At 41.3% G+C, this 27167-nt stretch overlaps 1 protein-coding gene across 2 annotated transcripts in view; it reads right to left on the bottom strand.

Annotated features, from left to right (window-relative positions):
• Positions 1 to 27167, bottom strand: part of LOC149154947 (WD repeat-containing protein 55-like) — a 326140-nt gene that overhangs the window by 143199 nt on the left and 155774 nt on the right. For both annotated transcript variants that reach the window (XM_089441581.1, XM_089441580.1), the window contains exon 6: positions 17633 to 17739. In XM_089441581.1, coding sequence (XP_089297707.1) covers positions 17633 to 17739 — 107 coding nt within the window. The remainder of the gene's footprint in view (positions 1 to 17632; positions 17740 to 27167) is intronic.

Below are 27167 nucleotides of genomic sequence, written 5' to 3'. Positions count from 1 at the left end.
GATGCTGGCACAAGTCTACTGGGAAAAGTCCCTGGACATTGGCTTGCAGACCTATGAGAGCGTCTAGAGGTCACTGGACACTGGCATGCCTATAGCATGAGAGCATCTAGAGGTCAAGAGGTCTAAAAGATCAATGGGACCCAGGGGCAGTATGTCTGAGTGGCTGAGATGTCTCTTGGGGGTGTTCTTGCTGATGTAGAAGGTATGGTTGATGTGTTTTGTCGATTCCATTTCCTTAAGGTTACCAATGAGATTGAATCCCTTCATAGTGGCCTCTCTCATCGCATGTTTACCCCAGTTGGCGGTTACTTGGGTAGATGTGGGAAGAGGGTGGTTACATATTGGTATCAGAGCATGGTTTATGCTCTCCTTGGGTGAATGTGTTTGTCATGCATTCATGTCGGTTGTACATGTGTCAGTCATCCTTGTGGTCTATGTGCTTGTTGCATATGCATGGTGTTGGTCATGGTCGTAGTGATGTCGCCATGGGGATAAGGATGTCGTTGTGTGAAGCATGTTGTCATGAGTGTATGACTGGTTACATGTTGTTATATGTCGCTTACATGTGTCATTTTGTATGCTTGGTTACATTCTTGTATGTTTGGTTACATTCTTGCATGCTTGGTTACATGTATCATTCTTTTAGGTTTGGTTACAAGTATCGGCATTCATGCTTGATCATGTGCATTGATGTGCGTGTGTGGTCGATTACGCATTGCTTATGCATGTTAATGTTTGCATGCGGTCAAGTATACAGCGGTGTTATGATTGTTGTTGTCATGCATGTAGTCATGGTATGTGTGTAGTTGATATGGTCATGCATTGATGACTAGACTCTAACTATACTAATGATTACATGGTTATGTGCTTATATATGATATGTCTATATGATGCTATGATTATGTTATACATGTATCACGTTGATTTGATGATCTTGCAAATGAGATATCCTCCCTAAACTATGCTAAGGTACGTTGGTTTATTGTGATTCCGTTAGCTAACATAGTATGCCTTGTAGGAAAGAGATCAAATGGCTAGCAAGATGGTAGACTACAAAGACTCTCCCTATGAATCAGATGAGAAGCGTGGTATTGGGCACTCTTCTAATTTGGCAGACACATTGAGAAGCTTGAAAGAAGAAATAAGGAGTTGTAAGGCGGACAATGTTAAAATCACGCAGGCACAAGAGAAACAAGTAGAGGTTAATGCAATACTACTTCAGAGTTTGTCAGAAATATAGCGACAAGGACCACTTCGGATCAGCCATGAGCAGGAGGACAGAATTAATGGGGCATATAGCAGCAGGTCTTATGGTGGTCACAAGTCAGACAAAGATGGCATGATCAGAGATGGCAGGTTGTTGGACACTCTGGATAGGAAAGGTGATGGACACAAGTACTATTCTAGTTCTGGTTCGAACAAGCATCATGATCGTCATCATTATCATCCTTACAGAAGGAGTGATAACGGATACTTTCCGGATGAGTTTAAGAAAGCAAAGTCGCCTACCTTGGATGGAGAGATGAAGAAATCACAGGATGCAAAGGAATGGTTGTTTGGTATGAAGAAATTCTTCAGATTACATGACTATTCAGAAAACATGAAAGCAAAGATAGTCACTTTCAGTCTCAAAGGTAAAGTAGATATTTGGTGGGAAGATGTGAAGAATGTTAAAGGTATACATGAGGATGATTTGACTTGGCATGAGTTTGAGAGGCTCTTCAAGAAGAAGTATTTGTCAGAAAGATACTTTGATGACAGAGCTAAGGAGTTTTATGAGTTGCGGATGGGTTCCATGACAAATGATGAGTATACTAGCAGGTTCTTGGAGCTGTTGAGATATGTGCCTTACCTCAAGGAGGAGAAGGCCAAGGTTCAGAGATTCATCAGTGGACTGCCAGTAGCATATAGAGACCAAATTGAGTTCGATGAGCCTAGATTGTTGGAGGAGGCCATCCGAAACTTGAAACATTTTTATGAGCAGTCAAAGCGCAAATTTGAGCCTAAGCATGACTTGAAAGGAAATGAGAAAGCTAAAGGAAAATGACCACCAAAGCGAGGAAGACCTCAAGATGCAAGTGAGAAAGAAAATGTAGCTCCTTACAATAGGTTCAATACAACTGAAAAAGGACATGGAGACCAGCATGCTAGAGGCAGTGGTAAGGAACCATTGCAGTGTTGGATATGTGTTAAGGATCATCGTAAGACGGATTGTCCACAGTATCAAAGTGGTGGTAGACCCCAGATCTACAGTGCTCAGGAGGCGCATACAATTGGTGATGTTGGTCATAGCATTCCTTGTATCTATGCAGTTGGGACAACAGACTGGCAGATCATCGACATCTATCATTGAGATGGATGGTAAGCTTTGTGATCAAATTGTTTCTATTTTGATTGATCCTGGATCTACTATAGTTATATTAATCCTGACCTGGTGGACAAGTGTGGTTTGAGAAAAGAAGTGCATGCAGAATCTTAGTTGGTGCAGTTGGCTACAGGTACAAAAAAGAGAGTTCACCATTGGGTAAGAGCTTGTGCATTTGAGTTAAATGGTATGCCTACAGTAGCACATTCAATGTACTTCCATTGGGTTCATATAGTATGTTTTTGGGTATGGATTGGTTGTACCTTCACAGGACCAAAGTGGATTTCTTCGACAAAGCCATTGAGTGTGTGGATGATAGTGGGTAAAATAGAACTTTGCAGGGGAAGAAGAAGCCTACATCAATGAGGACGGTTACTGCTATGCAGGCTAAGCATAGTTGCAGAAAAGATTGTGTGATGTTTGCAGTGCACACTTCTAGTAACAAAGGTAAGGAAGTTGGGGATGCAGATGTTTTGAGAAGATACCCAGTTCCACAACAGTTTCAAGATGTATATCCTGAGGATATTACAGAGTTGCCACCTCTTAGGGAGGTAGAACTTTCTATTGAGTTGGTGCCAGGGACAGCTCCGGCATCCAAGGCACTTTACCAAATGAGCACACCTGAGTTGGTAGAGTTGAAGTCGCAGTTAAAGGAGATGCTTGACAAGGGATACATTAGGCCAAGCGTATCGCCTTGGGGTGCACCAGTGTTGTTCGTAAAGAAGAAAGATGGTGCTCTCATATTGTGCATTGACTACAGGCAGCTGAACAAGGTAACAATTAAGAACAAGTACCCATTGCTGAGGATTGATGATTTGTTTTCTTAGTTGAAAGGAACAACAATGTTATCTAAGATCGACTTGAGATCGGATACCATCAGGTACGCATCAAGGAAGAGGATATCTTCAAAACTGCGTTCAGGACCAGGTATGGGCATTATGAGTTTGTTGTAGTTCCATTCGGTTTGACTAATGATCTAACTACATTTATGTGTTTGATGAATAGTGTGTTGCATCCTTATCTGGACAAGTTTGTTATTGTGTTCATTGATGACATATTGGTATATTCAAAAAATGAGGAAGAACATGTCGAGCATTTAGCAGCAGTGTTGAGATTGCTAAGAGAGCATCAGTTGTATGCTAAGCTTAGCAAGTGCAACTTCTTTCAGACAGAGGTGCATTACTTGGGACATGTCGTTTCCAAGGAAGGCATAGCAATAGATCCAGAAAAGATAAGGGTCATCATGGAGTGGGCAGCTCCTAAGAATGTGGATGAGGTGAGATCATTTATGGGATTGGCAGGTTACTACAAGAGATTCATCAGGAACTTCTCACACATTGCATATCTTATCACATCATTGCAGAGGAAAGGTAAGAAGTTTGAATGGATGGAAGAATGTGCAGCTAGTTTTGAGCAGCTCAAGCAGTTGTTGACACATGCACCAGTGTTAAAGATTGCAGATCCGGACAAGGAGTTTGTAGTGTGTATAGATGCTTGCAAGAGAGGACTTGGTGGAGTTCTCATGCAAGAAGAATAGGTAGTGTGCTATGAGTCACGGAAATTGAATGAGCACGAGCAGAACTATCCGACGCACAATCTTAAGCTAGTAGCGATCATACATGCATTGAAGATGTGGAGGCACTATCTTCTTGGCAGGAGGTTTGTACTAATGAGCGACCACAGTGGGTTGAGGTATTTGTTTGACCAGCCGAATCTAAATGCCAGGCAAGCTATATGGTTGGTCACCCTCAGTGAATTTGACTTTGAGATGAGATACATCAAAGAGAAGAACCGAGTTACAAATACTCTTAGCAGGAAGGTACAGGTAAATCAAATAACATTTATGAGCTCTTATGGGACAAAGTTACAGGATAGGATCTTGCAAGAAGGACAGCGGGATGACAAGTATACAGAGATCATGCACAGGTTACAGCAAAGTACAAGTATAGGTACAAGCACAGGTGTGGGTGTAGGTACAGGTGCAGGTACAAGTACATGCACAGGTACAAGTACAAGCACAGGCGATCAGGATGCAAACCATCGTCTCACAGCAGATGGTTTGGTGAGATTCAGGGACAGGATCTATGTGTCGAATTGCAGTGAACTCAAGAAGATTATCCTAAGGGAGTTTCACGTCAAGCCATACTTGAGTCACCCAAGATATCAGAAGACATTGACGGCGGTGAAGAAGTTCTACTATTGGCTGAATCTGAAGAAGGAAGTGGCAAAGTTCGTGGCTAGATGTTTAGATTGTTAGCAGGTAAAGGAAAAATGTAAACATCCAGGTGGGGTTTACTACAGCCTATAATGATTCCAGAATGGAAATGGGAGGTCATTTCCATGGATTTCATTACAGGTCATCCAAGGACAGTGAGACAGCATGACTCTATTATGGTCATGGTCGATAGGTTGAGCAAGGTAGCTCACTTCATTCCAGTAAAGATTACATATTCAGCCAGTGAGGTAGCACAGGTTTTCATCAGAGAGATAGTGAGATTACATGGTGTTCTGAAAAAGATTGTGTCGGACAGGGATGCAAAGTTCACTTCCAAGTTCTAGAAAGAGGTATTTGCGGGTTTGGGTATAGAGTTGGCCTTCAGTACAGCTTATCATCCGCGGACAGATGGACAGACAAAGAGGATCAACAAGATCTTAGAGGATATGATGAGGATGTATGTGATGCACTAGCAAAGAAGATGGAAGGAGTATCTTCCATCAGTTGAGTTCACATACAACAATGGTTATCAGGATTCATTGAGGATGAGTCCTTTCGAGGCATTGTATGGGCGGAGTTGGAATACTACCATCAGCTAGAGTGATTCAGTGAACAAGGTACTCTTATTGGACTAGATACGCTGGCAAACATGGAACAAGAAATGCAGGTTATAAAGAAGAATCTAAAGGCAGCGCACGATAGACAAAAGAGTTATGCGAACCATCACAGGGTATTCAAGGAGTTTCAAGTTGGGGAACATGTGTATTTGCGCATCAAGCCCAAGAAGAGCTCTCTGAGGATTGGTTCATTTGCCAAGGTGGCACCACGATATTGCGAGCATTTTGAGATCCTTTAGAGGATTGGACCAATGGCCTATCAACTTGCACTGCCTCCAACAGTGAAAGTCCATGATATTTTCCATATTTCATTGCTTAAGAGGTATATAAAGGATGTTGATCATGTTATTGATTGGTCTGTATTGCAAGTGGAGCAAGAAGGAGAGTTCCAGCCAAAGCCTCAGTGCATATTGCAGCGGAAGCATCTCATGCTCAGGAACAGAGCCATAGAGCAAGTTAAAGTGCAGTGGAAGCACTTTGGGCCTGAAGAAGCTACATGGGAGATGGTGGATCAGATGCGGGCCCTGTATCCTTCGTTGTTTGCTAGTTGAGGCAAAGCAGTTTTGGTTTGATGTATGGTATATGTTTGGCATATGTTTTGCTGATGTTTTGGTATATCTATATATGTCTATGGATGTAAATACCGCCATGAGCTAAGTTATAAAGCTCCAATAAGCAGTATGGTTGTTATCTTGTCATGTTGTCATGATGTTTTACTTTTGAGCAGGTCTTTCATTGTAAATACTGCAACGAGCTAAGTTATAAAGCTCCATGGGCAGTATGTTTGCTTTTTAGTGGTTTTGCTGAGGTCTTAGTGTGGTTTAACACCGAGGACAGTGTTCCCTAAGGGGAAGGGTTCTGTAACAGCGCTGGTGAAAAGTTCATGTAATAAAAAAAAATTTAGGCAAAATAAGACCATGGTTAATGGACACTTATTCCAAGATGAATGTTGGGCAAAGATATCCTAGTGGGCATCACTAGATGCGTTTATGGCTAAGGAAATTGGCAAAGGCTAAGGCAAGAGCATTAAAAGGAAAAAGGACATTTTTGACACATTTATTTATGAAAATAAAGGAAACTATCAAAAAAGTAAGGTGAAAGGTCACAAGTTGCATATGAAGAGAAAAATGAAGGAAAATAATAGAAAATGAAGAAAATAGAGGCCTCATTAATAAAAAGGATTTTGAGGATTAGTGGGTAACCTTTTGTCAATTCAAGTTTTGGTGCTCTCTCATTATTCTCTCTCTCTCTCACTCTTTGTCACTTAGAGTTTCTTGGAGCACTCTAGCTTTGGATCAAGGAAGGAAAGGCAAGCAAAGGGAAAGGAAGGAAAGCAAGAATCAAGGAAGGAAGAGTAGGATCAGGCAGCCTTAGCAGGAATACTTGTAGGTAAGATATTGCATGTGTGATTTCCTAGTTTGTTTTCACACACATGGCTTTGCATGTTGGTGTATGGTTATCTTATTGTCAGTGGCATGGTTTTGTCAGGTTATGACAGTGGTTTTCAGCCTAGCATTGCCTTTTTACGGATGCCATGGTATGTTAGGATGTTTATCTCTATTTTGAGCTTTGGTTTGCCGAATGGATTTCGAAATCTAGGGCGGAGGTGGTTTCAAGGTTCATTCCCAAAGGCCTAGGAATCCCTTGACCAGTTTTGGCGAGATACACGGTAAAACCTGAGGGAGAAGTCTCGGTTTAGGGCCTAGTGATCCACGTTTGGATTGCGGTAAAGCTTGAGAGACTGGTCTCAATTTAGGGCCAAGTGATCTGGAATTGGATTGTGGTAAAGCCTGAGAGACAAGGAGACAGAAAATTCCTCAAGGATAGTGATGGATTCCAGATGGCATTCCAAGTTTGGTTCGGTTGTGATCGGAGCACCGGTTTTGGTGTGATCACGGTTTGGTGAGGGTGGAGGTGGTTTAACCTTTGGATTCCCTTGGTTGTTTTTGGATTGGTTTATCCATGAGATCCCACATTCATGCTTGGAATATGGCACAAGGGTGACTAGCTGAAAGAAAGATTTGGTTCAGCCATGTCTATGGTCGGGTGGTACGTGGAAGTCCCGAACCTGGTCAGATTTTCCTATGATTAATGAAAGCTAAGTTCTCTTTCTTTTGCACTTGTTTATATGTGGATTTAATGGATGTTATATCTCTGTTATTTACATGGTTTTATATTGGTTATAAACATGGTTAATTGATTGGTTCATGTCATGGTTATCTCATGTATTTACTGGTAATCGTTAAATTGATGGATGCAAGACCTAATTGATGTTATAACAGTTCAATGGAGAAGGTGGTGATCCTTCTTGTCATGTTTCATAAGAGTTTTCAATCATCCATGCTTTGTCTTGTATCCTAGACCTGTAGGTTGCAATGATGCCAAGTGTTTGACAAAATGTCAGTCCCGGTTAGGGATGGTCAGGCCTAGTCCTGAGGTTGATTTTTGGGTTTAGTAGTCTTGTCATCATGTCTTTGATGGATACTGAAAGTTAAAACAAGTTCTAGGTAGTGGAAGGAAATATAGGCTAGAAAATCGCCTTGAATTATGTGGACCCTAGCACGGGTCTGCTGGGAAAAGTCCCTGGATGCTGGCTTGCAGGCCTGTGAGAGTGTCCAGAGGTCCCTGGACGCTAGCATGCCTATAGCATGAGAGCGTCCAGAGGTCAAGAGGTCTAAAAGATCAGTGGGACCCAGGGGCAGGATGTCTGAGTGGCTGAGATGTCTCCTAGGGGTGTTCTTGTTGATGTGGAAGGTATGGTTGTTGTGTTCCGTTGATTCCATTTCCTTAAGGTCACCAAGGAGATTGAATCCCTTCATAGTGGCTTCTCTCGTCGCATGTTTACCCCGGTTAGTCGATTACTTGGGTAGATGTCGGAGGAGGGTGGTTACATCAGCTAAAGAACAAGGGGTTTTCGCTGAGGTGACATTGGACCTCTACCCCATTGTTAGCACTTTGTTTAGCTCGTCTTGTAGGGTTTCCCTCTCCAAGACTTGCTAGATTTTGTGGTAACAAGGATATTACTCCACATTTCCCAATTTTGATCAAACTACCTAATCCAAGCCTTATAATATGGTAGAAAAATCTTAACATGCCTGATCAATGATTTTGACTTGATTGAAGGGTACATTTTTGCTAAGGCCATGACAAAGGAGTTCAACAGTCAACACCACCAATATTGGGGTACATATAGGGCTTGGTGCTCTTGATTAAAAGCCAATCACATAGCCTCATACATGATACAATCTAATGAAATGCTGAAATCCTGAAAATTATTAAGTCTATTGAATTTTGAATGGGATATGAAATTCTATTTTCTCCAAATGAAGTCCAGTGAGGTTCAAACCACTCTCAAACATCCTAAGTCATTTCATGGTAATGTTAAAAATTTATCTTTCATTTTCATTCTTCTACTTTAAGAATTTAACATTACCATTAGGGAGCATTTAGGGGCCATCAAGGGAGCACCTTGGGAGTGTCCGGGAAGCATGGTTCCTCACATATCAGTTCGAATATTAAACGAAAAAAGAAAAAATGCCCCATGGAACTATGCAAGCGGTTTCTGGAACCGCACTTCGGGTTTATGAAACCACGATTTGGAACTGTCACATTTCCAAAAGTCCAGGAACCGTGGATTTTGAGTAGAACTACAGTTCCGCACAGAACATGAATCTAGCTTTTGAACCGAGAGGGGGGGATCGTTCTTACAACACTATTGCACCCCATTATTTGTTGCAAGAATTCTATTACACTAAACATCATCCAAGTCGAGTATATTTCCACCTTCTCCAAGTTGAGGCCATTTTTTCTTTTGTTCAATTCTTCATCAACTCCAGAGCTTCGTTGATAGTCTTAAATACTTGTAACTTGTTTATTGCTCCTTGGTGGCCTTGTCCATCACCTCTATTAGGTCCTTTTGACAAGTCCATTGTTGGCTTTCCAAGGTTATGCGCCTATCATTCTCAATAGTTATCTTGATGGATAGGCTCCTCTTGTTTAGATACTCCTTGAATGCCCCTAGCCATCTCTTGCCAAACAAGAAGGAGCTAAACATGATCATTAAGGAGAACATTTGTAGATAGTACATTCAAATCACTTAAGTGATCCACCCAATGGGCTCAAGCCCAAGATGGCATTCTATGCAAAGCAATTCACGGAGATAAGAGATGGCCTTTGTGATTAACCAATCTGGTTCAAATCATAGATTCCCAAATTATTTGGAACATAATAAAGAAATCCACAAGGACAATAAATAATATATAAAAATGTATGAGAATGAATATGAATGAGATAGAATGCAATGAGGACCCCGACCCTGATATAGATACCTAAGCAGAGGTTCCTTTTCACTAGAAGACAAGTCCTTTCGATTAGACACATTGTTTCATTTATAAGGTCTTTTCATTGACTAATATTGGGGCCCCACCCAAGTTCGAAACTCGATTAACCCACCTAGCATGGCTTAGGGTGATGGTGTTAGGTTCAGGAGTATATGGGCAATCCCTTCAACTTGACCATGGGCTTCCTTGGTGACAAGCAACAGGTTTACTGATTCTTCTAATACAAACAAACAAACAAATAAAAATCTTCACTATTTAATATATTTATTTTTATTTATTTTTATATATTTACGTTTATTACATTGCCTTCCCCTTAGGACTGCATGTCCTCAAAGCATATTTAAGTTAGGGCTTCACTTTTTTTCTTTGGCTTCTAATGACTTCGCATGATTCTCACCTTTAAGTGAATATTCTTTCTTTGATCGTCCCTCTTCTTTGTCTAAGTTAAGAACATCACTGGTTGCCAAACTCTTACCTCCTAACCTAGGTTGGGTCCACTTGGTCCCATGTGGTCCCGTTCCTTTGAAAAGACAATTCTACAAGAACCATCTGGGATACCAATTTCAATAACGATTTTAGGGATTCGGAAACTCTTTCACAAGTCATATTACCTAAACCTAACCCTCAAATCCTCCCATCCTTCTCCTAGGAGACATTGTACATTGCTTAAAAAGCAAGCAAGCTCTATCCTTCAAACTCTTATGGAAAGGGATTGTTTGGGTCACTCCACATCCACTCATTGATTTATCCTTCATTGGTGACTCCATAATATAGCGGGTCTCCTCCCATTGGTGAAAGTCCATAAATAGTAGGGAGCCCTAGCTGAGGTGACAGTGGGCTAAGTCTCCATTGTTGCCCTTGGTCTAGCATTTTCCCTTTAGGATCCCATTTAGGTACCCTGTGATCCAAAAATTGATCCTGGATAAACCTCTAAGTCTAAAAGACTTCATATAAGAGGTAAAAGGTACCAAATGGCACAAATTGTTTGTAAATCAGAGGAAAATGAAAATCGCAGGCTACTCCTGGAAATAGTTTCATTGCAGAGATCTCTTCATTATGAATCTAACGCAATTTGAATGGGCTAAAGTAGACTTCGGATGAAGAAGTTATTGTAAAAAGAAGTTTGCCCAATGTCCTTAGAAAATGAGGAAAATTCATTAATCTTCAAACTATATTGAAAATGTTGATCTTTGGTATAGGCTCACAGGCCAACCCATAGCTGACACATGGCAGGCCAGAATTGGGCCACGTGGCCCACTCTGATTGGTCTAAGAGGAAATGAGGCATTAACGCTCAAGGGTCGTTGGATCTAAAAGATCAATGGACGGGAGCGAACCGCAGCAATGAAGCATTGACATCGCATCGGGAAAAGCTAGCGAAGTGTAATCCTTGTAATAAAGCGGCGGCAAGATGATATCGCATCAGCGGATGGCTATATAAAGGAGGGACCTCAGGTCTTAAGGCATCACGGCATGCGATCACCAAAATATCGCGTCGCCAAAAAGCCTTTATGTATTATCGAAACCAGCCATGGAGCGATTACGATTGCGATGATGCGATAAGTCATGAACTGTCGGATCAAGAGTCAGATCAACGGTCGTGATTTGATCAGTGATCGGCGATCGGGGAAGCTTAAGGACCATGGACCATGGGAGCAACGGTACTCCAATATGCCGAAATGCCGATGCGCTGATAGCTAATGAGGCCGATCAGAGCGATCGGAGATCGGCAGATCGGAGCGCAATAATACAAAGGGGAGCATTGGACCTTAGCGACACACGATTTGCGATGTGCGCGAACCTGACGATGTTATACATGCGGGTTTATTCTCCTTTGAGATCCAGCTAAGGCTTACGGTCGGGATTTTCATTGCATTTCCTGTATAATCCATTGTTTGGATTTTGCTTGGGTTTTAGCTGTGGGCAACGCGACGCGATGGCGACTTACGGGCAGACCTAATAGGAATATAGTGCACAATTAAGGACTTCTAAAGTCCGATAAATAGAGATTTGGAGGATTCCTGTGTTTTTGCAGCATTTCTCTGTGTTAACGAAAAATATCTGTTTCAAAGATTTCAAAGCGCTGATTACCCCTTCTGTTACAGAATAGGTGGCATTCCTCCTTGAGGGCGTTTAGCAATGATTGCTAACGCTCAGAGAAGGGATTTGAACGGACTGTGGCTGGAAGACAGAGAGCCCGAGAGGGAAGATGAACCAACAGTGCCGATTTGGCTTAAAAAGCCACAGAACGACAGAGACAGGTGGCTGATGGCTGCTGAGTTGTTGATGGTTGTTGAGGTTGATTATTGAGGGTTTGTTGCTGAAGGGGAAGCCAAAGCAGGAAGCTAAGGCAAAAGAGGCAGCGCAGAAGCAAGAAAGCAGCCAAGGGAGTCACTTGGAAGCCAAGTGGAAAGCCAAGAGGGTTGTAACTTGATAGAGGACAGAAAGAAGCCAGAGCGAAGAGCCAGAGCCAGAGTCAGAGCCAAGAGCCAGAACCAAGAAGCCAGAGCGAAGAGCCAGAGCCAGAGCTAAAGAGCCAGAGCCAGAGCCAAGAGCCAGAACCAAGAGCCAAAGAGCCAGAGTTAGAGCCAAGAGCCAGAACCAAGAGCCAAGAGCTAGAGCCAAGAGCTAGAGAGCCAAGAGCCAGAGCTTCAAGAGCCAGGGGATAACATGGGTTCTAAACCCACTGTTTCTGTGTAAAAACAGCAGGAGTTGAGCCAAGAGCTTGTAAAAAGGACCTATACCATAATTCCCAGAGAGCTTAGCTGAATTAACTAGAGCTCACGGAGATGTAGCCCAAGAGTTGTGGGTGAACTCCAAATTAATATTGTTGTTCATGTGTCTATTTTACTACAGCATTGTCTCTACTACTTTATTTACTGTCATATGCATTTATATATCAATTTCAGCACATAATTAGTTAAAAACAATAATCAGCATACACCTATAGTTTCAAGCATTTTTTAATTCCGCATTGGTTAATCAATAAGACTTTGGAATATTTAAGCTTTGAAAGTGGGAGAGGTTCTTGTAAGTTGGACAAGAAGACTAAGTGCCCCATTTTCAGATCAGGTGTTATCGGAGCTTAGGATTGATTAACCCCACCTTCAAAGAAGGTTATATCAGAATGCTTGATTGACAAAGCAAAGACTGCTTGTCTGAAAGGTGTTTGAATAGCAGGAGGTTGATTGTATGCTTGTTTTTCAGACTGACTATTTTCTGAGTTTGCAGAGGTAAAGGGAAAGTTGTCGCTAGCTCAGTCTAGGAAGGACAAATAGGAAGAAGGACTGAAGGCATTCTTCTATCCCAAAGGACCTCAAAGCAATCCCTGAAGCACAAGAGGTTTGTTGCAAAAGATTGCTGAATAAGCTCTTTATTTATCTTGTTGAATTTTTTTTGTTCAATGGCATAATGACAACTTTTTCAAGTGGGTCCTCAAATTCTGTGTTCTTCACAAGATTCTTTGATGAAGACATGAAGCAAGAATTGTCCACCATGATGGACATGGTGAAGAAATGTATGAGGATGGAAGGAAGAGCAGCATGCTTAGAGAGTAGTTGAATTCCATGGAGGAAGAGAAGCAGATGCTTTCTGACAAATTGCAGAAAATGGAGAGGCAAATTCATATTGCAAATATGAACCTGAAAAGGATGCATGAGTTGGATTCACGGCTCTTTGTTGCCCAAGAAGCCTTAGTCAAGTACCAGCTTGAAGAAGAGGTAAGCCATTCCATTTTGTCTCCAAATTCTTTTGAGATGCGTATATTAGTTCTTTTGAAAAACATACTAGAGGCATAGGTTCCAAGCTAATGTCCAAGATGGGCTACGAAAGAAAGGGCTTGAGTAAGTATGCACAAGGTATTGTTGAACCAATAATGGTTGAGGAAAGGCCTAGGCTATGGACAGTCTTATGGAAAGAATTCCAAAGCTGCCATGAAGGCCATCGAAACAGCTCCAAGGAGGGGTTGTATTACAGAGTGTGAAGATTGTATTCAGGAGGAATGCAATAGCTTGAAACATCAATTGCAGGATGCAGGTGTTCAGAGGCACACACTTGAACCAAAGAGTTGGGGAGACTCCAACAGCCTTGAAGAGATTGATGGTGTTCCAAAGGGGGGCACTTCTTCATTCGATTCACCTCCTCATGAAGGCAATAAAGGTGAAAGAGAAAGGTGTAAATCTGGTTCCAAACATTTTCCTTTTGATTGTGCAATGCATGATAAATTTCCACACATGTATGGGAAAAGAATTGCATGTTCCTTTTGTGGGTTGGATAACCATAATGTTTCTAGATGTTGGAAGAAAATGGCCACATACAGGAAGCAGAAGAAGGAGAAGAAGCAACAAGCCAAAGGTCCAATGGACAAGGCAAATCATGCTGTCAAGAGGGTGTACATGCAGTGCACTTACTACGATAAGCAAGGACATCTTGCTGCAAAATGTTGGGCTTTGAATCCAACAATGCTTCCACAAAAGCTGAAGAAAGTGGAAAGAGAAGATGGCAGAAATAGAAAGGAAAATTCCATGACTGATATGTCTCAGAATGATTCACATGTTGATGCTGATGTGCAGACAGAGGTAGTACCTTTGAAACGGATTGGTAAGGAACGGTTAGAGTTCTTATTCGATTAAGATTGCATGTCTATTGATGCATCTACATTATATTTCATTTCAACTTCGAAAGTACAGTGTGCTTAGGTGAGAGTTGAAAGATGAAATGCATGCATGAGCATGAGATGCATGAACACAGGGATGTTGACGATTTCCTTGATTTTGAACATGTATGTGTAATTAACTTGCAGGGTTGATTGCTTTGACATGCATGTGATGCCATGTTGACTTGGGAGAAGTTAACTTGGTCTCCAAATGGAAATAATGATAAAGTGTTTCATCTTTGGAAAAAGAGTCCTAATGGTCTTTTTCTACAAGCTTGACTTAAAAAGTCATTTATTTTAAAGGCATGTTTTGTGGGCTTGTTATCTAGTCCATCATTTGTATGTAAATGTAAGACATGGAGGTGTTCACAAAATGTGAAATATGTTTTTTATGTTGAAGCGGGAGTTTAGGCCATCCAGTTGTTGTCTGTGTTTCTGTTGTTGTTAACAGTTGTTGTTGATAGCTTGTCCAAAAGGTACAAATGAAAGTTTTGTAGAGCAAATGTACTTCACATTTGTTTGAGCCACCTTGGATCAATGATCAAGGCAAAAAAGTTCAAACCACCTTCTATAACCAGTTCAGCAGAAGTTCTGCAGGAAGGCAAGGAGGAAGACAGTTGTTCCCAAAAAGACCAGCCCATCCAAGAAGGGAAGTGGTCAGAAACTTTGGTTCAGAGGCACTATGCAAAGACAAGTGTAGGGAGGCTGAAAGAAGAGGGCGAGTCACTCTCATTTACTGTTCAGATCAGTATATCAGTCTTTTGGAGACCAGAAGTTCTCTTAGTGGGAAGGCGTGATCCAATAATGGATCCTGGATAAACTTCTAAGTCTAAATGACTTCATATGAGAGGTAAAAAGTGCCAAATGGCACAAATCCTTTGTAAATCAGAGGAAAATGAAAATCATATGCTATTCCTCGAAATAGTCTCATTGCAGAGATCTCTTCATTCTGAATCTAACACAATTTGAATGGGCTAAAATGGACTTCGGATGAAGAAGTTATTGTAAAAAGAAATTTGCCCAATGTCCTTAGAAAAGGAGGCAATTTCATTAATCTTCAAACTATATTGAAAATGTTGATCTTTGGTATAGGCTCACGGGCCAATCCACAGCTGACACATGGCAGGTCGGAATTGGGCCACGTGGCCCACTCTGATTGGTCTAAGAGGAAATGAGGCATTAACACTCAAGGGTCGTTGGATCTAAAAGATCAATGGACGAGAGCGAACCGCAGCAATGAAGCATTGACATCGCATCGGGAAAAGCCAGCGAAGTGTAATCCTTGTAATAAAGCGGCAGCAAGATGATATCGCATCGGCGGATGGCTATATAAAGGAGGGACCTCAGGTCTTAAGACATCGCAGCATGCGATCGCCGAAATATCGCATCGTCGAAAAGCCTTTATGTATTATCGGAACCGGCCATGGAGCGATTGCGATTGCGATGATGTGATAAGTCATGAACCATCGGATCGAGAGTCAGATCAACGATCGTGATTTGATCGATGATCGGGGATCGGGAAAGCTTAAGAACCATGGACCATGGGAGCAACAGTACTCCGATATGCTGAAATGCCAATGCACCGATAGCTGATGAGGCCGATCGAAGCGATCGGAGCGCAATAATACAAAGGGGAGCATTGGACCTTAGCAACATGTGATTTGCGATGTGCACGGACCCGACGATGTTATACATGCGGGTTTATTCTCCTTTGAGATCCGGCTAAGGCTTACAGTCGGGATTTTCATTGTATTTCCTATACAATCCATTGTTTGGATTTTGCTCAGGTTTTAGCCATGGGCAATGCGACACGATGGCGACTTACGGGTGGACCCGATAGGAATATAGTGCACAATTAAGGACTTTTGAAGTCTGATAAACAGAGATTTGGAGGATTTCCCATGTTTTTGTAGTGTTTCTCTGTGTTAATGAAAAATGGTTGTTTCAAAGATTTTAAAGCGTCGATTGCCCCTTCCGTTACAGAATAGGTGGCATTCCTCCCTGAGGGCGTTTAGCAATGATTGCTAACGCTTCGAGAAGGGATTTGAGCGGACTATGGCTGGAAGACTAAGAGCCCAAGAGGGAAGATGAACCAACAGTGCCAATTTGGCTTAAAAAGCCACAAAACAACAGAAACAGGTGGCTGATCGCTGCTGAGTTGTTGATGGTTGTTGAGGTTGATTATTGAGGGTTTGCTGCTGAAGGGGAAGCCAAAGCAGGAAGCAGAGGCAAATGAGGCAGCGCAGAAACCAAAGAGGCAACGCAGAAGCAAGAAAGCAGCCAAAGGAGTCGCTTGGAAGCCAAGTGGAAAACCAAGAGCGCTGTAAGTTGATAGAGGGCAGAAAGAAGCCAGAGCGAAGAGCCAGAGAGCCAAAGCCAGAGCCAGAGTTAGAGCCAAGAGCCAAAACCAAGAGCCAAAGAGCCAGAGTCAGAGCCAAGAGCCAAAACCAAGAGCCAAGAGCCAGAGCTTCAAGAGCCAGGGGATAACATGGGGTCTGAACCCACTATTTCTGTGTAAAAACAGCAAGAGTTAAGCCAAGAGTTTGTAAAAAGGACCTATACCATAATCCCACAAAGCCTAGCTGAATTAACTAGAGCTCACAGAGATGTAGCCCAAGAGTTGTGGGTGAACTCCAAATTAATATTGTTGTTCATGTGTCTGTGTTACTGCAGCATTGTCTCTGCTGCTTTATTTACTATTATATGCATTTATATATCAGTTTCAGCACATTAATTTACAGCACATAATCAGTTAAAAACAATAATCAGCATACACCCATAGTTTCAAGCATTTCTTAATTCCGCATTGGTTAATCAATAAGCCTTGGGAATATTTAAGCTTTGAAAGTGGGAGAGGTTCTTGTAAGTTGGACAAGAAGACTAAGTGCCCCATTTTCAGATCACCCTGCTAGTTTGAGCGGTAACAAACTTAATGCAGGAGGTCTCAAGGTTGATCCCCCAAGCTGACTGCCTTTGTTGCATGCCTCACATGATGGCCCTACTGCATCAAGCACTGTTATCAGCACTGGCAGGTTTATACTGAGTAGCATCCGCAAAACATAGATACATGCCCAGCAGTTTTGATTTGTTGAGTTTAATGTTGGATTATCATCTCCATCCTTTTTTGGTTTTCTTAGGGGGGAGACCCATGCTGGTATGGGACCAGCCAGTTCTGGTTCAGTTCTATAGGTTTTGACACCAGTGCTAGTACTAAGGTGGCTTATGATAATAATACTCTATTCAACACCTAAGCCAGGGAATCAATTCATAAGGGATTATTTTGTCAGGTCCAATAGCATGGAAGAAAGATAAAACTGCTCTGTCTCAGGTTTCATCAAGTTGCAAACAGAAAATAGAAAACAGCAAACAGTGACATCCATATTTTACATCACCTTCAGGAACTATTACCATTAGAGAAAATAACAAGTCAAACAAAAAATACCTTGTTCCAAGTAGCTGCATGGTATCAGGAACAAACTCCATATCCGAAACATAGTCTTCATGAGCCTTAAACTTGTTGCAACAGGAATTCTGTCGTGTATCCCAAACCTGCAACAAGATGACAACTGTAAGAAGCCCTACAGAAGCAAAAGCAACAACAGATAAATCCTAAGAATCTTTTAAACCATTCAAAGTCTTACTTACAAAACAGAACACAAATAACATATTAATAAAGAATGTCATTCGGAACTTCAATCTCAGCTTGTTGGCCAGTGTTATGTGGAGCTAAAACTACAGCATCCATGTATGTTATCAAATACTATGTTGTCTAAGAATATCAATATATTAAAATAAGACCGCAAGTGCAAACAAATTAAATAGATGCAATTACGATAGATAGGCAACAGTAGCTAGGAAAATATTGGGTAAAATAAAATAAAAATAAAAATCCTAATTCCTAAAAAGAGACAGGGAGAGAGATCAAAGCACCAGTTAAAATAAAGTAAAGCAATCACAACAAGGTCCAAACCCACTTGAACATATGCATGCAACCTGACTAATGATCATCAAAATGGCATCGAACAGTATTACATTATTATTTACGTTGTCATTAAATAATCACCGTCAAAAAGGGATTCATTGAGAACATTCAGCTAAGGCATGGATTTAGAGAGGCAATGTAATTAGGATTAATTAAATTGTTGACAAACCCCTAAACATGAACCCCCATTGTGCCAGGACAGGACGGATAATTGAAAATTCTGAGAAAAGAATGACTGAGGTTTATTGTAAACATCTAGAGTTGGTTATGAATGAAAGCAGACCAAACGGGTAATTCTAGCCCTAATTTCTCTAACAAAGGAAAAAAGGACATTAAACAAGAACGAATGACATTAAAATGGAAAAATGCTACCCTTATACTAGACAACAAGGTGGAGCCAACAAAAAACTTAGCTGATAAGTTTAGTTCTTTAAAATAAGATATGACCAAAGGAATGAAAACAATAAAGCAAATTGTATTACACTCCATGCAGAGGAAATGATAATTAGAAAGCTGAAAGATAGTGTAATGGCATTTCCTTTGATAATGATGAGCAAATAATGTGACGATTATTTTCAAGGTCTCACCTTGGCATGATACAATTCAAAATTGGAACTCCTATTGAACGAATTTATCTGATGGCATCCATTGGTCATACACATGTAACGCCAGTGTCGTTGCCAATCAACTAACTAGCTGTGGTATTGGTTCGCAAAGAACTGAATGGTCTATTCAAAGATGTTGAAAAAATGAAATTGCAGAAAGATCTTGCTTGTTCATTTAATCATGAATCTCCCGTTTCACATCTCTCAAGCCTGGATTGTGATTTTACCAGAATCTCAAATAAATACTGACAGTTTCGGCATTGGCGGTTTTTCAGAAATATAGTCAAGCTGTTAGCAGCTTTAACCTTTTATGTCCTGCTAAAATGCTTTATGCTCCATATTTGGTTCTTAATGGGAAAAATAAATCAGCTTTTATGTACTGCCAAAATGCTATCGCCCATATTTGGTTCTGACTGGGAAAATTAAATCTACACTGCACAGTTCTTAACATCAACATATCTTCTAAACTCTGTATGCCACAGATACATGTTTACCATTTGGATTATGCGTGTTTCAGATGTAGAAGCATATTCTTTTCCACGTCATGGTTGGAATCATGTATTATTTTAGCCAAAGATGAAAATTCTTTTCCATTCACCAATTAGGAAGGTTCCATCTTGGTATAAGTGGCCTCCACTATCATATATCAATTTATTTTAATGATGATAAAAAACAGGAACCGCTTGACCTATTAAAACTTAATTACCATTGCAATTAATGCTTACTGACATGACAGGAATGGTGAGCTGAAGCATCTTGTGAGGGATCATATTGTGGAATTTGTATTGAGAGGCTCACTCTTTGGATATTTGTGTGTCATCAAAGAGTAGATGGTCAAATATTTCAGAATTACACCCATCTCTACATTCACTCTGGAGACAACCGTTACCAACAGTTAGAAGGAAGGGCAAAACTCACATCCTCAGCACCACTAGACATTCAACATTTCCCTGATTGGAATTGAGCTCACCAACTATGCCATATCTACTCTCACACAATGCTTAAATAATTAGATATTAGAAGAACTCAAAATGGTATAAACAGATAAAATCTATGAAACCGGATTCATCCCCGAGGCCCTACGTGTCCCGAATCCGGCAAATCGGACACGATTCGAGTGGATTCGTGTCCGAAAATCGGGACACTTCGAATCCGGAACGTGTCCCAATCAGGACACTTTGAATCCAAAACGTGTCTTGATTTTCGGACAAGAATCCGGAAATCAAGAACTTGCGCGGCGTTATAAAGGCGTATTTCCCGATTCTATTTGCACATTCACTTGTTTAGTTTGTTGTGGGTGTTTGGGAGCAAGGAGCAAAGGGTGTGGGAGCATTTTCAAGGAGATTCAAGCAACAGGTAAGTGCTAGATCCTGTCAGATTTGATGATGGTGATACTATAGAGGGGTCATCCTCCACACCAGCAAAGTCAGAGATGATATTGGATACATAGGAGGAGGATGCAGAGAGGAGAGCAGTGGTGACCATGATGATGAGAACAGTGACGCTGATTTTGATGATGACTATGAGGATTGATGACTCATGAGTCATGAGCTACCTACTGCCTTGAGGCTTCTATACTTGTAGACTTGTAATTGTAGTTGTTTTGTATTTGTTATTTCTCTTTGCCATTGGCATTGCACTACCTATGTAAACAATAGCACATTTTGATTTTGATGACTTAATGAGAAAACTTCAATATCTTTATCTTACTATCTTGTCTTTCTCCTATTGGATCATTGATTAATTGAATATGTATCATAAATTTATAATTTATCGTTTATCATTTATGTCACAATTGTATTTGTAATTTTGTATGCATAATGTTACTTTGTAAAACTTACATCTAGATGAAGATCTATGTTTGAATCAATGAATTTGTATCATGAATGAGAATTTGTTTAAGAAATATCTAATTTTTAATAAATAAATATATATATATATATATATATATAAAATAATATATAACGTATCCGAACGTGTACTGTTCCAAGGGGTCAATGTGTTCGTATCTGACACTTGAATCCCCGTATCCGTCGAATCTCGAATCCCTGTGTCAGGTGACTTAGGATAAAATGAATGAACTAATATAAGAGGACACTCATTTCCCCTTAACTCCCACAACCAAATATAAAGGGAACAAAACCCCGAAGTTGAAGAAAAAGGTGTTGAGACTTTAGAAGTACCTGCACACTATTTAGTATTTACTTATCAGTCAAGCCTAGAATTAAGTTTTATAATGTTGCATGCATAACATGCAATTAACTACATAAAATAGTTAAATAAAAAATAACCTCATAAATTACAAAACTTCAAAAAACTAGAACAATAAATTAGTACCTTGACAATACATGCTTCAATGAAATTAGTATACTAGAATGTTATACCTTGTTAAAATTGGAAACTAGGGCCAAACTCCATGTGGGTCATCTTATTTATGGCAGCTAATATTTTTCCTAGATTCCTCTCATTGAGAGGTGTAGGATTGATCTAACAATCATCCCATTCCGACAAGTATTTATGGAGATATGAATTTATTTGTAATTACTTGACAGATTGTCAAGGTCGCAGCAGCTAAATGTGTGACACACAAGTTCAACATCTAATATAAATACAAGATAAGCGGAGGCATTATTTCACCATCTCATCTCACTCATTCTTCTCTCTCCCTCCTTAGCATTGGGTTAACAAGGAGCAGCCAACGTGGGAGAAGAAGGACACAGCAAGGAGACAAGGAAAACGCAGTTTTGGAGGACGCAGAAGCAACAGATCATCTCTTTGACCAACATTGACCAGTGTGGGCAATTCAGGACTGTGATTTTGATGTGGCTGCCTCTCCTAGGCAGGCCGCAAATTTTGGCACAAAAACCGAGGCATTCTGACCTACGATTTGACCAAGGTTGACTGCCCTAGTTTGGGGCAGCAGGTTGATTATAGTTGACTTCTATTTGTGTAATATCCCATTTCAGGGATATCCCTCAAACCCAAGTAACTCCAACCCAATACGTGCAAATGATATAGTAACCGGGAAAAGAAAATAACAGTGATGCAACATATAATAATATAAACACCGAATACAAGCACATACTCAAGAAATGCAGACAGAAATGTTAAGCCATTTTATTATACTAAGCAATGGAATGAGTACAAGAGGTGATCAGAAAGATGGCACCTCGACTTGCACAAGGCAAGTGAAGAAATACACTCAGAATAGCAAAGGAATGGCCTCTCTCTGAATTGCGTCCAAGTTGCTGGAGAACTATCGTGCTACTGCTACTACTGGAAATCAAATGAGGATTTGGGGTTGTTCCCCTCCTCAAAAAATGCTAAAACTCTGGAATCAGACTCTACTCAAGAAACCCAGAAAAACCCAGAGAGCTTTTCTGAAATAGTAGACCCCCGAAAATCACCGCCTTGGGGATTTACGCTGTCCCTCAAGGCTCTGCGCTGCCACTGAATAGAATCCAGCAAAACTCAGCTCGAAACTCTACCAAAATCCTCCAATATGCAAGCGATGATCCCTTGCTCAATCTCCCAGCTCAAATCCTCCGCAAAACCCTCAATCTGGAACTCCCACCAAATGAACTGCGTCCCTCTCAAGATTGCGCAGTTATCCAAAATGCTCAGTTCCTTCTCACTCCAAAGATCAATCCTCCTACAAAAGACTGCTGAAAACTACCTTGCCCGAGCAGGCACTCGGAGTCCCTCGGGGCTAAGGGTGAGATCTCCGAACGGAGACACTCGATGCACTAAATAGTGTTGCATACCAGCGGAACAGCTAGCGTGCTCTAAGTCGAAGTGACTAGCTCAAATGCACATAATCGAATGACAAAATGAGGAGGCTCCTCTCTCCTTTATAGCGTTGGCCTCTCTCAATCCCAAGGCCCACCTCCTCCAACGTAATAGCTCTCTTGCCACGTGTTCCTTTCCATTTGCGCAGTCCCTCCAAGTGTCTGCATGGGCCCCATCTCTGTGTGGTCCTTTGGCCCCCTTGGCTCCCCTTTAAGTCACAATGTTGTGCTACTAGGGAGTGACTTTATTCTAAAGGTGATTTATGTCCCCCTTTCCCTCACCTTTTTATTTATAAATAACTATAGAAGGCAAAATTGAGCAAAATCAAACATTCCAATTAGCATGGCTAATTAGGAATATTACAGTCTCCCCCGGCAAAATGTTGCTTGTCCTCAAGCAACTGAAGTGATGGATGCTGCAAAATTTTCTCACTCTCCCAAGTGGCATCCTCATCCAGTAAATCCTTCCACCTCACCAAGAATTCCCGGACCGTCCTGCTCCGTAGCTGCCTCTCCCTAGTATCAATAATAGCCTCTGGCTGCAACACCAAATGCCCCTCATCATCCTTGGGCGGTAGCTCATCTGTCACTGTCACATGCTGTCCCAATGCTTTCTTCAAGAATGATACATGAAAGACGTTATGAATCTTGCTGCCTTGGGGCAGCGCCAACTCATACGCAACCTGTCCAATCCTGCGTATCACCCTGTATGGCCCATAAAAGCGGGGCTTGAGCTTTTCAGCCCACTTCTGCTTCATTGACGACTGTCGGTATGGCTATAACCGTAGGTAGACCAAGTCCCCTACCTCAAACTGTCTTTCCACCGGACCCTTGTCGGCATACAGCTTCTGCTGGTTCTGTGTTGTAGCCATATTATCCTTGAGAGCTCGGAGAATATCCTGACTCTCTTGGATCCAAATCTTGGCTCTCGGAGCCTTGCTAGCACCAAACATCACGTCAACAAAAGATAAGGGATGATATCCATACAAAGCATAGAATGGTGACATACCAATGGACATGTGATGTGTAGTATTGTAGCAGTACTCCCCTAGATGCAGCCACTTCAGCCATGCTTGTTGCTGGCCACTGACATAGTTACGCAAGTAGCCCTCCAGCCATAGTTGCAGGAATCGCCCCCCCCCCCCCCCCGGATCCTAAGCCGGAATCGCGACCCGTACGGAATCGTTCCGGAATCTCCAGGCGAAGCGCGATTCCGAATTTTAGGTGGCGCGATTCCTATTTTTAAAAACGATTCCTGCCATTTAGGTTGCGTTGCCCCCGGAATCGCGCTTCGGAAGGCGATTCGGGCAAGAGGTTGCGCCACGCAACCTGCCCGGAAGCGCACGCCACCCGGGCGCAACCCGCGGGGCAGCAAAATAAACATAATTTTTTTTTAATTTCTTTTAAAATTTAACTTAACTAAGCATGAGGGGGTGGGTTAGGGTGAGTTTAGGGTGACTTTAGAAAAGAATAAAGCCCCCATTCTCTTCTCATTTTCTCACTTTGAGTTTATGAGAGTTGGAGAAGAGAAGAGAGGAGAGGAGAAGAGAAGAGAGGAAAGGAGAGGAGAAGAGAGGAGAGCTTGGAGGAGTGAAGAAGGAGGAGCTAGGAGAAGGAGGAGGAGCTTGGAGCAAGAGCTTGGAGGACTTCATCTACAAGAGCTAAAGAGGTAAGTTCAAAGCCCAAACTCCCTTGTTTTTTTGAAAAAAAAATTGTATTTTTCTCCTCCCTCTCCTACTCTTTCCCATTGTTTCTACCTGCTCCTTTATTTACAGGTTGTCCACCACCTATATCCATATTCCAAGATGGTGTTCTTTTGGCTTCTATGTATCATTCCACTCTTGGTTTTAATGATGGCAAGGGTGAGGAATAGAGGGGAAGAGGAAGGGGATGAACTTGGTCCTAATAGTAGTGACCCAATGTATGATGAGGAGGAAGGGTTTGAAGAGGAAGGGGATGAACTTGAAGGGGACACTGAAGCACAAGATGGGAAAGGTACATCAAATCCCTTGTGGAACTATGTGACCAAACTTGATGGGGGAAAGGGTGGTGGATCTTACAAATTTGTGTGCCCTCATGGTTGTCATGGAGGAAAACCATATACGTGTTCATATACCCGTCTGAGGAGGCATCTTTGTGGGGTGCTGGACAGTGATGAAAAAAAGGGTTCTGTGGGGGTACAAATTTGCCCAAACATTTCAACTGAACAAAGAAGAAAATACATCCAAACAGAGATGGCTGCACAACAAAAAAACAAGAAACAAAAAACTCATTCTGAATCAAGTGCAACCTCTAAATTTGGTAGTTGCCCATCTCCTCATGGTACTTCTGCAACCTCTGGAGGTAGAAAAACAATAGGGGATTTCCTTAATGTTGCTGGGAGGGATGATGTGGATGGAAAGATAGTCCGTTTTCTTTGTGCTTGCGGTGTACCATTCAATGTGCTTCGCTCTCCCTATTGGCATGAAATGGTAAAGGCCATCAATGAAGCCCCAAAAGGATACAAGGCCCCCAACTATGAGAAAGCTAGAACAGTGTTATTAGAAAGAGAAAAATCTAAGGTTCAAAGAGCTTTGACACGTTTTACACATGAGTGGGTGGATTATGGGGTATCCATTGTATCAGATGGGTGGACAAATATTAGAAACCAACATTTGATAAATGTTCTTGGTGTTTCTTCTAGTGGTGCAGTATTTATTGCATGTCATGACTCCTTCTCCATCAGTGCAACTGCACAAAACATTGCAGATCTCCTATTGAAATCAATCAAAGATGTTGGTCCGAATAATGTGGTTCAAGTGATCACAGATAATGCAGCAAATTGTAAGGCAGCAGGAAAAATTATTGAGCGTACTCATCCACACATCTTTTGGTCTGGGTGCCTGGTTCACACATTGAACCTTTTGATGCATGATATTGTGAAACACAAAGATTGTGGGTGGATTGCTGATGTTTACAGGAAAGGGAAGCAGCTCATTAAATTCATCACAGGGCATACAAGGGTAAACTACTTCTATGGCACTTACTCCAAGTTGCAATTGCTTAAAATTGCAAAGACAAGATTTGCTAGTTATTACCTCACCTTTAGGCGGCTAGTGAGGGTGAGACAAGCTTTAACTAATCTAGTGTGTGCTGAAACATGGGATGAAATTAACAATGACACAGATGGTGCTAATGTAGTCAAGGACACTGTTCTTGACACTTACTTTTGGTCACAGGTTAAATATGTTTTGCAATTCACCAAACCAATTTATTACATGATCAAGTTTGCAGATTCAGATCGACCAGTAATTGGGGAGGTGTATGAGCAAATGGATAGCATGTTGGGGTAGATTAAAGACATTGTTGAGCCTAGAGATACCACCTTGTACAATTATATTCGTGTAGAGGTGCAAAACCGATGGGAAATGCTAAATATTCCAATGCATGCATTAGCATATGTTTTGACACCTTAATACTATCATCCATCATGGCTTTCAAAACCAGCACCTGGGGGGGGAAGTAGGAAAAAACCACACCAAGATAGAGAGGTTCACGAAAAATATATGGCTGCATTGAGTAGATTAATCCCTGATGATGAGGAGGCTGCATTGGTACGGAGACAGGTGAGCAACTATACGCTCAACACTGGTCCATTTGGGAGCATGCATGCAATTCAAGATCGAGAGCATTTTTCTGCTCTTGAGTGGTGGAACATGCATGGAGGGCGTACTCCACTTCTACAGAGTTTGGCATTGCGGGTGCTATCACAGGTGGTAAACACTTCTTCTGCAGAGAGGTGTTGGAGCTCTTATTCTTTCATCCACAGTGTTAAAAGGAACAAGTTGAGTTTAGACCGGGCAGAGAGCTTGGTTTATGTTCATTACAACTTGCGATTGTTGTCCCATTACTGTGAAGATGCAAAGTCTAATAAAGACTTGTTGATTTGGGACAAGAATCTAGAGGAGCCCAATTTGGAGGATGGAGTGTTGCGACTAGAGCAATTAGAGGATGCTCTTATCCAGGTATGTCCATTGTGGTATGAATTTTCCAATTTTCCCTTATAAAGCATTTCTCTAATTCATGTTTTTAATTTTTTTGTTAACTAGTGTTTTTTTTTTTGCATGAATTTTTTGAGCGATTCTAGGATGATGATGACCGTGTTGATATTCCACCACCCCCATCTGGTCCCTTGGTTCCTACGTTCCATGGTTCAACACCAACAGCAGGGGGTTCTTCTTCATCAGTTCCAGTTCCACGACTTCCACAGGCACCATCTTCTTCATTGCCACCACGTGGAGGCCCGCCATCACGTTCTATTCGTGGTGGAAGGAGGAGAGATTAGTAGATATATTCACAATCTACTACTTTTTGTCATAGATTACTCATTAGACTTGTAGACTTGTGAATTTGAATTTTGAACCTTTTTGGCTTGGCGGTGACCAAGTGACATATTTTGTAAACATTATTATTTGAATTTTGGACATGACAAATGTTGACAGTTGCTCACTTGCTAGATAAATCATAATATGCTCTATGTTTTATGTTTTATAATATGCTTAAATGTTTTATGTTTTATAATATGCTTAAGAATTTGATGTATGTTTGTAATAGCTAGAATAT

This window comes from Pinus tabuliformis, chromosome 9 (assembly GCF_031772625.1).
Source record: "Pinus tabuliformis cultivar Carrire ecotype Pingquan chromosome 9, CPIR1, whole genome shotgun sequence".
Taxonomy (NCBI): domain Eukaryota; kingdom Viridiplantae; phylum Streptophyta; class Pinopsida; order Pinales; family Pinaceae; genus Pinus; species Pinus tabuliformis.
Note: the sequence above shows the minus strand (reverse complement) of the source record. Positions and strands in the feature narration are given on the sequence as shown.